The sequence below is a fragment of the Centrocercus urophasianus genome, unplaced genomic scaffold, assembly GCF_019232065.1.
Source record: "Centrocercus urophasianus isolate 14NV4802_14NV808 unplaced genomic scaffold, USGS_Curo_1.0 seq_22, whole genome shotgun sequence".
Lineage (NCBI taxonomy): Eukaryota > Metazoa > Chordata > Aves > Galliformes > Phasianidae > Centrocercus > Centrocercus urophasianus.
Genome location: NW_024884778.1, coordinates 6,297,745 through 6,309,593, shown reverse-complemented (window position 1 = coordinate 6,309,593; position 11,849 = coordinate 6,297,745). Strand labels below are relative to the sequence as shown.

Genomic DNA, 11,849 nt, shown 5'->3' with positions numbered 1-11,849 from the left:
ACAAATATAGTATAGTATGTTGGTTTACACTCCTTCAGAAACACTGATAGAAAACACATCACTTCTACAGAATTAGACTAGTGTGTTCTGGTCTACTTAGAAAGTTTAAGACCTTGTTTCCGTTTTAGATCCCACTTGGACTATGGCATTGAAACTGGGACTTGTGCAAAGGTGCACTGACATGTAATATCAAGTAAGAGGAAGAGGCCTTACTATTCAGCTCAGTGCCTACCAAATAATAGAAAATTGTTTGTAAACACTTTTTATTGACAGTGATTTGCAAACACCTCAGTTCACAATTGATGTACAGAAGATTCACCTTTTGTAAACCAAAACATATTTCTTGTCAAAGTTTATGGATTAACACAAAGGGTCCATCTGTACAGATCTGGAATTGTTTGTACCAGGAACAAAAGCAAAACAAGTACTTGTGTATTAAAGCTCACAGAAGCAATAGAAAGTTTTCAGCTCCCGTTCTTTTTCTATTGGCATGAAAACAAAGCGAGGACGTATGTGTATTCTTCAAGAGTATCATCAGTAGTCCTAACAATGTTTACTGTTTGGTCTCTGCTTCCATCTGAGTTTCTTGAGATTCTTCAGCTTCTGAAAGTTTTTCATCATCTAAAATAACATATTATTGTTATTTAAATGTGCTTAGATTATATATATAAACTATAGTGCAAAGCTGTGCCAGCTAAAGTATTTTGTGTTGATTGCCTTAAATCTGTAGTTGAGTATTGTTTTATACAAAATGCTATCTTTAAGGCTGATTCTTCCACAGTTATTACAGGAAATATAGGGTAAATCCTGCAGGATCAATTCAAACAAATAGTGCCAGCCTGCTTCAAATTTTATGTCCTATCTTTGTTTATTGATGTTTTATTTCAGCTAAGGTGGTTCTTCCACTAAACTCTTACTTCCTTTACAAAATTCCAGAAATTGAAAGCTAAACCTTATGGTCATACAAAAATGTATTTCAGAGACTAATACTTCAGCAAGTGTCATTAATGCTTAATAACAATAACCTTCTGCTAAACTGCATCTAGGATTAACAGTTCATTCTGCTTAAGAAGATCTAGAGGGCCTTAGAGAATGAAAGTCTGCTCTTATAGCAACATGTGTATGTTAATCAGGTCATGCTCACAGACTATACCAATTATTCTGTCTTCAAAAGACATAGCAAGCATCCAGTAAATAATATTTAAAACAAAATTATCTGTATTATTAGAGCATAAAAAGTAAACACCGATTTTTTTTAATATGGTTGGTATGATTGAAGTATGTTTTGACTGTGTTTTTGAATTTAGCTCTTGTGTTTGACAGCTTTATTCCCCATTCTATCACGGGCTCCCTGCCTCACAGGGTTAAGTCATTTAGCTTTTTTGTATTCAAATTTGCATGTAGCTTGTCCACTGCTGCAAGCTATCTCATCTTCTGATCTGCCAAAACCCAACCCATGCATGTGTTACCTAAGAAAATCACTTACTTTCTAGGGTTTGCTGAAGCTCGTGGATGGTGCTCAGGAGAACATGAAACTGCTTTCTTCTCAGCTCCAGCTGGAATGATCAAGAGTATATTCAGAAAACTCAGAGCATATACAGCCAAACAACTCATAGCAGATTCTTGTTTAATTATGTTCCTATTAAATAATTACGCAATAATCTCTATGAAAAACCTACCTTATCTTCAACATTTTCTTTAATGTGAGAAAGGTGTTGAAGTTCTTTTCCCAAAGCTTCTAGCTGCCTGGAAAGGAATTGTCACAGTAATTTATTTATTTTTTTTAAAGTTCTCTGAATTTACTGAAAAACAGGTTTAAACTAAGTAATAAATGAGCAGTGTGGCTAATAGTACTGCAAAGGTAAACAAAGCATAATAACAGGAATGACATACGTGTAAGGCTACTTCACCTAAAGAGGCAATAAACACAGCAATTGTCAGATAAAGTACTCCATCTCTGACAATAGCCTGACCAGACACAGTAGTGGATATCATGAACTTTACAGTAGATTTACACAGAGTAATCCACATTTCAGATGATACATGACTTAGCTTATTCCTTAGAAAGCAACATTCAATATTTGTACTCCTGTGATCCATAGATATGCTCTCATTTTCTTCTCCCATCCCAGTTATTATTTTAATTAAGAGATAAAGGAAGTATGCAACATCTATAATCTTTGTTATTATTCCTGTCTTCTTTGGATATGTAACCTGTCAAGCCCTCTTTAGGACCCTTCTGCAAGCATTTGTTTTCTGTTCTCATCTGGTCCACTACAATCCTTTCTGAGATCTGGCACAGAATAATCGGTACGGTATTCTAGACTAGCTTTCAAATGAGGATGAAGCAAACCTCCAGTTTGGCCCTGCTCATTTTCCTGTAATGCCTCTTGTAATTTATGATCCATACGATGAGATCAACCTGTTTCTTTACAGGTCAGGTGGATTGAGGCTGATTAATTAGCAGGCAGAGCTGTATACAGGTCAGCAAGGGAACAAAGTTGTTTTTTTCTGAAGCACTGAGAGCTATTGCAACTAGTCTGGGCAGGGAATCACAGAAGGGCTTCCAGTCACGATGGCTGGGAAAAAGCTCTGGTTTAATGCAACCTCAGGGTGTTGTCTATTTCTGAGGTAGTACACTGGTATCTGGAGGGGAATGCCTTAAATATGGTTGGGTGTGGCATTGTAAACCTTCCTATTATGGAAACAGACTGACAGCTTATAGGCTTATGCAATGATTTCACTACCTGGCTTCTAGTTTCTGAAAGGCTTCTGTTTCACCAAACATTGTTTATGCGTTGCTGTCAGCTATAAGCAGGCAGTGAGAAGACAAGCAATTTTCTAGCAATGTCCGAGCTACACCTGGTGTTTTACTTCTCTTACTTTCAGCTCCAGAAAATCTTTGCCTGATCTTCTCATTTTTCTGTCTCCTTTTCTAAGACTGGTGTCGTTGCTTCATGCTGTAACAGCTCTTTTGATAAGGCAGGTAATTACACTGGCGCTGCCATTTAGTGGTCCGGCTCCTGTCACTTCCTGACTTGGCTACTATGCATTACTCATGACTAAGTCAATAACAATTTCTCCTCCTTTGTGCTGCAGGACTAGTTGTTCCAAGAAATAGCCCCTTAAAAGCATTAAAAAAAGTGTTTTTCTGAACTTTGTCCTGTTGTGCTGTATGACTTGCTAAAGCTGTAAGTGCAGCCCTTGCAATAAACCATGGTGTTTCTCCTCACAAGTTTTCTCTAGAGTTTTTAGTAACTAAGAGTTGATGGTGAGTCTCCCTCCACTCTGACTTAAGGGTGGGTTTTCCTGATTCACATTATGTGATTTTCTATATTTTTCTCTCAAACTAGGGAAAGCCTTGTAATTAAAACACTTTCTATTAAAACAGTTTCTATGTTTAGTGTTCACATGGGGAAGTCAGTTAAAGCTGGAATACATATGAAGTAAGCTCTCTCTAAAGATGTTTCCATTCTCTTACTATGTCTGATTTTTAAAATCTGTAAAATAGAGACTCTGCAAGTCCACATCTTGGCTTACAGGGGGGATATGTTGCAGACACTCTTACAGTGCATGAACAAAGGGTTATTTCTAACAATATACTCTTCCAAGGTGATAAGAAATTAAGTTTAAGAAAAGTTAAAATGCTAAATTCATTAGCTGACCTTATTGACATTTACAGCTCCGCTCAAGAAACTGACACTTGGATGTGTTGTGCAAAATTAAAACAACTTCCCCTCCCAGACCTTAACAATCTGGCATCTTAAAAAAAAAAACAAAACACAAAACTATCAATTAGTTGTTTCCATTCTAAGTCAACTGACTTATCTGAAAAGCTTCACTTTTAATAATCCTTTTTTTATGAACCCTTGATAAATGGCACATGCTGAGTAATGAAGTAAAGAAATAAGTAAGTCACAAGAGAATGAACTGTAATAACAGAGATTGAGGCAATGAAGTCCAAGAAAAATATAATATATGAGAAAGAAGCATATGAAATAGTGTCAGAAGTTTATAGCTAAACAAATTGCTAACATTAGGATAAATAATATGATAAATTCTTCCTGCTGCTATAAAACAGCATGGGACATGAAATAATAGCTTCCCTCTACAATTTCATTGAAAGCTGACAGCAGGATAGACACGAGCTACATTTAAATGAGAAAGTAATCCATGTCATGCTTTTAATCAGGTAAAGAAGAACAAACTTGTAGATGCTGTAAGTCCTGGAATGTTTCTGTGGCTTAATAACATTCAAAAGATGATCTCCTCCTGACTGCTCAAAATGACCCAAAAGCACAGGTAGCTGATCCAAACCCAGCTGTGACAAGTAATACTGGAGGTTATATGCAGGACGAGTTGGACAACAGGTAGGTCTTACCTACATGCCAGGGCAGGCTATACTGTGGTACACAAGGTAGTAATTTGTAAGCAGGCATGCAGGAACAACTACTAGAAGGAAAACACAGAACAACACTACAAGCTTTCTCTACTTCTTATTCTATCTTACTTGCCTGTGTGATACATATTCTGCATGATTACTTGCTGCTGCACTTTACAGCACTGCCGTGCTATCTCTCTTTCCTGATCAACTTGTCACTGATAAACTGCCGTGCATTTACATCTGAGTTCATCCATTCACCTTAACAATGGAAAAACTTCAAATACAAAATTATTAGTAATGCTTCTGAACCCATACAGATAGAGATTAATGAAGGAAAGCTGATAAGGGCACAATTTTAAAATGAAACACCAGTTTTTCTTGCATCAAAAGAAACTATGTAACAGGGACAAAAAGGTCAAATTGTGAAACCAAGAAAATGTCAAATCTGGTGACTTAATTTGCTGGTTTATTGTAATCTAATGCAGTCTCATACTTACTTCAGTGTTTCGTGTCTGTCTGGATGGTGCTGTATGACTTTGGCCAATGCATCATATTCTGAAAGAAATTTAAATATTATTAGTCTAAATTCTGAAGGTATAGATATAAGAATTTAAAATTCCCCATCAGTTCTTTCTACTTCTCAAAAAAGTGTCCTAACATTTTCAAATCTCTACGTAACATCTTGCACATAAAAAAGGAACATTCATGTAAAACTGTATAAAAATATACTATAACAGATCCAAGTAGATGACTACATGAAAGTCAGTTTTAAATAAAGATCAGGTGATACTAAGCCTTTAATTACTTACTCAAACTTACCCAGTTCTAGGGATTTTTTAAAGGATAAGAAAACATGACCTTTAGATAGCTCTGCACTGCTTCAGATGTATTTGTGTATGAATCTTAAGTGTTGCTTTCATATATAATCTAATACATATAGGAAACTGTGGATAGGATACTACACAGACATTTCAGATTTTTAGAGAAAAATAAAACGCTGCAAGAGAAACAACAGCTTGATTTAACTTTTTTTTGCACGTTAAAAACGACATGATGGTTATGTAGACAATTAAAGTGGGCACTTCCTAAAGGTAATATTTTACATACACTGATCACCTCATTCAGATGGAAAATGTGGGCAGAATATCTTTAAAAGCAAACACTTCTGACCTGTGCTTGTAAAAATCTAAGTACTCTACTTTTCTACTGCTTAAGGCTCTTTGCAGTTTCTAATAGAGTCTAAAATTATCCACAAAACACACCTGGATGTGGTTTTTAAAGGTTTTAAAGCCTTTTACCTGTTACAGCTGTTCTTCTTTTTTTTTTTTTTTTTTAACTATTTATTTTCACATTTCAATTTTTAGGAAGCAAACTTTTGCTTTCCCAATTGCTAAATTTTGATAAGACTATTGCAGGGAAATGTTTTAAGTTTCAACCAAAAATATCAAATCCCTACTTTTAAGAGTAGGGAACAGATGTGTCTAATAGGTGGTTTAGAGGTATTCTGCAAGGCCGTATTGGTTGGTGGGTATGCAACTGGCACAACTGCTCCTGTATTAGCTCTTACTTTCCTCCTGAAGAGCTGAAGGAATACACACATGATTTTTGGTGCTGGGTGGAAGCCTATTTAACTCTTTTGTCTTGCTGCTAGTAATGTGCTTTAGCTCTTAAGTCAGCTGAATTGTTAAAGGATGCTTGGGAAGGTTTCTTTGGCTTGAGAACACCTCTGAGCTACTCTCCAAATTTTCCTGGTGTTATGTGTCACTGAGATTTACCGGCTTAACCTCAACAACCAAACTTTCAGCAGCTTGTGTGGAACCCACCAGATAACGCTACATGTAGCGTTAATGACAGCATTTTCTTCTGCATTTTCAAGAACGTGTAATCTATTTTCTGGTACAATGTATTTTAAAAGATAACACTGCAATAGAACCGCCCAGTGTAAATATTGCTCCTTACCCTGGCGATTTTTTCTAATTCTTTTTGCTTGCAGGATTTGTTTCTTGCATTCAGAAATCTTCTCGTGTGCTGCAGCTATACTATTTTCTTTAACAGAAAGACACAAATCAAACAACAAAAGCCAACAATCCATTCTGCTAAACCATCACAAACAGCTCTTTACACGATGGCCTGCAAGCTCCACGAGGTTCAAAGCTATACTTCAACAGACTAAAAAAAGTTTTTATTCATACACACTTTAAACACTGATAAGATACAAGGGCAACTATGACTGGTATTAAAATATTTTTAAGTCACCCATTATACGTTTACATTTTGTTTATCAGACGTGACTCGAGCTTCTTTATGAAAGAGAAATTCAAATAAGATTGACTTTTTTTCTCATCCTTTACCTATATCCTTGTAGATTTTTTCATAATTTTCCATCTCTCTCAGGTTCATGTCATATACCAGAAGAGTTTTTCCCATTGAAAATTCACACTGTGATAAAGTACTCAGCATTCGTTGGTACTGACTGTAACTGAAAGCAAACAAGACGTTTATTCCTCAGCAGCATGAAAATACCTGCCCCTTTTTATATAATCAGAAAACAAAGCCTCAGGTAACATAAGGAATGGTTAGAACAACAGCAATTATTCAAGTAATAAAATATTTCTAAGATTCGATGTGTAACTATTGAAAGTGCAGTTAAAAATGAATGCTGCACCAATTAATTCTATCATCGTGTCCTTAAAGGTGCAAAGCAGCATTAGAGCATGGGCAGACTGCTCCAGGGATTACACCCTTCCCAACTAGGGCCGGCTCTGTGACCACCACGATTAATATTTAAACACTCCAGCGCTTCTCTGTGCACAGCATCATCACAGAATGTCCTCCTGGAATTTATATCCAGCATCAGCACAGACCCTGCAGCAGAACAACATGTTGTTGCTCAACCTTTAGTTCTTTGGCCTGTTGTTTTCCTCCTTCTTTTCAGGGCAGCACAGCAGAAGCAGCACAGCCCCCACCTAGCAGAACAAATGCAGAGCCGCCAACTGGAGCACTCAAGTCGTGATCCTGTTGTAATAACAGGACTGCTGAATTGTGAAGCAACGTGCAGAGCCCTCACTGCTCTGTTAGATTCCAGGATGGTTTGCTCTGTAATTTTTGACATTTCTTGCCGCAGCTCCTGGGCTCTGTCCTGAGAACCACACAGGGCTGAACATAGCAAAGATCATAGAATGGCCTGGGTTGAAAAGGACCACAGTGATCATCTAGTTTCAACCCCCTGCTGTGTGCAGGATTGCCAACCGCCAGACCAGGTTGCCCATCCAGCCTGGCTGGATCCATTTGAACGCAGTTTACTTTCTTTGTCTAAACAGAAACTCAGTTTTGTGCTGAACCGCAAAGCAATGAGTTTCAAGACTTAAAAACAGCAAACAAATACCCTTCCTCCTGAGATCCGGAGTTGCACCACTTGATGAAACTCTTCACCAGCAGATTGATCCTCCTGTCGTCCCCGGCTCCGTCACCATCAATGAGAAGCCGTTTGCGGATAACTTCATCTGTGGAAAAAACGGGGTTTAGCGCTCCGCGCAGGGAGCACGGCACGGCAGGGGCTCGGCCAGGAGGACGCGGGCGAAAGAAAGAAGCGGGGCCCGAGAGGCCCGGCGGAGCCCCAGGCCGCGGCGCAGAGCGTAGCGGCACGGAGGGCCCCGCGCGGGGCGAGGCCGAGCCGAGCAGCCGCGGGATTCCTCCGGGGAAAGCGGCCCGGAGCGGGGGCCGCGGGGAGGGAGGGCGGCGGGGAGGAGGTCTCACCGTCGGTCACGGCCCCCATGGCGGCGAGCGGCGGAGCCGGCGGGGCGGCGGCAGCAGCGAGTGAGGTCAGCTTCCCACAATGCAGCCGGCGAGAGCGGCGGCCATGGAGGGGGAGGCGGCGGCGGCGGCTGGGGCCTGAGCCGGCTGGCGACGAACGCGCGGCCCGGCGGCGGAGCGGCGGGGAGGGCCGGCGAGGAGGCCCGTGCCCCGCGCGGAACCGGCCCCCTGGCGAGGGACGGCCCCGCCAGGTGAGCGGCCGACGGGGGAGGGAAGCGGAGGTCCCCGCGCCCGCGGCCAGGCTCCACCTCCCGACCACCGCGCCCCCGGCCCCGCCGCCCCCCGCCCGGCCACTCCACCATGCCCTCGGCACGTGGCCCTCGCCTTTCGACGCTCGGCATCGAGCCGCGGGCACGGCGCTGCGAGCGCGGGGGAGCCGGGCCGGGCACCCCGGGTCGCGCTTGGGGACGTGGCTGTGGTGTGTGCATTGACACGAGGGGCAAAGGGAAGGGCGCGGAAATGTTGTCCCTGCGGGGTTTCCTTTGGGTGCTAACCAAAGCAGGCTGTGTCCATGGAAAAGCTAACCAGCGCTGCGCTGAGCCAGGAGAAAAGAGGCGTTAGGCTGTTGGATGAGATCAAGTATTGGGTTTTTGCCTTTTGGACCAAAATGTTGACACCTGCGCCGTGCTAACGTTGATAATGTTGCTGTCGGTTTGGTAATGGTGCGTCAGATGTGTGCCCAGGCGCTGACATCGCGGCATTGCCTCCTCTTGGTTGGACACTAAAGACACGCAGGCTCGCTCCGCTTGGTGCTGTGCTTTAACACAGAATGGGTGTAAGGAGGAAAGAAGCACACCAGCCTGCAGTCTCATCTCCATCTTCCTGGTTTTAGAGCTGTGAGTGATGATGGGATTTTTTTTTTGTTAGGGATGGAGGTGTGTAACAGGAGTTTTACGTATTGCTAGATTGTTGCAAGCCAGCAGTTTGGGTCCTGAAGTGACACCTGGTGGGTTCTTGGCCAGGTGCTGCTGGGGAGGGCTGCAGCCTGCAGTCATTAAAGCCCCATCTGAATTTTTCAGAATGAAGAATTTCCAGGGTAGAAAAACTGGGTAAATATGCTTTCTTCTTCATTTTTATGCATCGCTGTATGATCTGTGAGTGAAATAATTTGATGTGATTTGCAGAGTTATGCAAAGTTTAGGCCAAAGAGCGGGCGATGAATCCCTGAACTGTGCGTGTGCATGCAACAATACCTTCATGAAATCTGAATGTTTCCATTTAATGTATTTAGTTTGATGAAAATGTTTGCTTTTCCCAAGGCTTTGGTCCCTTTGGTATTGAGTGTTCTGGCAAATGGTGAGAAGGCGGCCTAAGTGAACTGTAGAGATTTTATACAGCACGGTTTGTTGCTGCTGTCCCCTCTCTACCCACTGATTTCCTCTTAGAACTTCAGCATCTTGGAGCATCCTGGTCTTATCAATACTATTCTTGCCATACTCCTATCTCTTTCCTTTTCTACTGTGATGAGAAGTTGAGCAGAGCTGTATTTAATATAGGAGGGAACTCTATTATTGCAATTACTGGTTTAGTAATGCAAGAATACTTCTGTTGTTTCTTGTTCTTTAATATTTTCTCACTTTTTGTTTATCGTTGCAGTGTTGGTCAGATCGCTTTACTAAACCCTCCACAGTGACAAATACCTTGAGTAATTAATTTAGAATACAGCAATCTGTATAATTAGTTAATTATTTTTAATGACTTTTATGCCATTCTTGTCTTCATTCTTGTCTTATGTCACTGATTACAGCATTCTTATAAATGCTCTGTCCTGGGTCTTATAAGAAGAATTTAGGGAACAAACCCATTATTTTTTCTTTCTGAAACAGTTTTCAGATATCATCAGTGTTCATTAACTTTCCTATTTCAAAATGGGAGCTAGAACTTGGTAAATGCATCATGAAGAATCTCACTAAGCTACATATTGATGTTAAATCCTGCTGTCTTTCCTCTTCTGTTTTGCCACAACGTGTTTTGCCCAAGATGCCAGTTCCAGCTTGCTGGATTTCTGTACTCATTCACTGTGTCTTTGGAGTCTTCTTTCAGTTCGCTCCACTTCTAAGCAGAGTTCCTCATCTTGTAAGTATAAAACAACCTTTGTTGCACATGTATGGGGTGCGTGTTGCACTGGGCTGTACCCAAGGATGTTTTTTGCATTAATTCAGTGTTTCATGTAGGTCTCTGGAACGGGCTCTACTCATTCTTATTTATTTATCCTTCACCAGTTCTTGTATTCTGTGCAGACTCCATCAGCTACAGCCGTTTATATAACCCTTCAATTAATAGGCAGAAATACTGAGTAGCATTGGACCTTCACTAAGAAACCAGTATTGCAGATTCATGCAGTAGGAAAAAATGTCTTGCACAGGGCATAGCATATTCCTCCATGCCGGGTAATTTGGATTAAGTACCTGTGCAAGCTTTCAACCAAGCTAAACATGATGTAGATTTTCCTCTTTCCTTGAATTCCTTTACATGTGCCACATGGTAAGACCTTGAAGCAGCTTATACATAATAATTTGTTACACACCTGTCCTTGTCTAACCAGTGAAATGATCCTCTGTAATGTTTCCAGGTGTCCCTGGATACAGTGTAAGCTGGGTACCTTCAGTGCTGTGAGATGTTACACATGCATGGAAGTGGCTTAGAGTTTCATCATCCTCTTTTTTTCCTAAAAAAACGGCTTTTAAGTACACTTATTATTTTTTTAATTGAAGAAATCTGTTAGTGTTGAGGTTTTCTTTCTTGAAAAAAAAAAATCTGAAATAATTTCACAGAGTTTAAGCTAACTTTATACATCCTCCCCTTTAACTACAGTGTATATATATATATACACTTTCCAACTGCAGAAAAAATTAAAGGTAAAGAAGCTTTTCATAGTATTCAAGGGTATAATGAGCTATGATTTTTAGAGCTAAGAAAACATCTTTAACTATTGATGAGGTGGATTTAAAATATTTTTCCTAAGCCACCCTAATAATTTATGAGGTGGTTTTAGATTCCAGGTTTTCTTCGTGTTGAATAACTTCTAAATCAGACTGTTGTGTGGCATTAAATCTTGCAGAGATCTAAGTATAGTAGGTCAGAAACTACAAGGTATTTTTATCCAGTCCAACCTATATTCTTGTCAGAAAGTCGCGCCAAATTTATTTAGTGAGACCTATTTTCTGTAAGCCTAAGTTTAGCATTACTGTCCTTTATTTCTTTGTTGATTGTATTCCGTGATTTTGTGCACGACTGATATTGAGCTAACCTACCAGTGTCACCCTGTTTTCTCTTGTAAATTACTGTTACGTTTTGTCTGCAGTCTTCTTTGGCTTCTTTACCCTCGGTATTTACAGCAAATCAGCAGCAGTGTTTCAAGTAATTGCCATATTATTCAAGTAAAAATTCTTAGATGCTTGCTGTCTAGTTCTGCAGATATTCAAATATTCACTCTTGGCAGATAGGACTGAATTTTTTCAAAAGAATAGTTAAAAAAGAAAGAAAAAAAAAAGCTTTTTCTTTTTTTTGTCTTAACAGTGTGATTCTTAGCCTTGTAAAAAGCTTTCCTAACATGGATCCATGTGTTTCCACGGAGCTAGCCCATTTTCATAGAGTTACAGCATAACAAGAGAAGGAAGAGCAAGAATGCTCTTTGGGACTATGGGTTCCT

At 40.4% G+C, this 11,849-nt stretch overlaps 2 protein-coding genes across 3 annotated transcripts in view; one reads left to right on the top strand and one right to left on the bottom strand.

Annotated features, from left to right (window-relative positions):
• Positions 1-246: 246 nt before the first annotated feature.
• On the bottom strand, positions 247-8,224 carry THOC7 (THO complex 7). The gene is made up of 8 exons (XM_042823749.1): positions 8,141-8,224; positions 7,770-7,887; positions 6,736-6,863; positions 6,344-6,430; positions 4,882-4,939; positions 1,680-1,746; positions 1,487-1,556; positions 247-621 (listed from the first exon to the last, which is right to left on the bottom strand). The coding sequence occupies exons 1-8, from the start codon at positions 8,157-8,159 to the stop codon at positions 554-556; spliced, it is 615 nt and encodes a 204-aa protein (XP_042679683.1). The 5' UTR covers positions 8,160-8,224; the 3' UTR covers positions 247-553.
• Positions 8,225-8,321: 97 nt separating this feature from the next.
• The window catches only part of ATXN7 (ataxin 7), an 80,818-nt gene continuing 77,290 nt past the window's right edge, over positions 8,322-11,849 (top strand). For both annotated transcript variants that reach the window (XM_042823217.1, XM_042823215.1), the window contains exon 1: positions 8,322-8,388. The gene's annotated coding sequence lies outside the window, so the exon portion shown is untranslated. The remainder of the gene's footprint in view (positions 8,389-11,849) is intronic.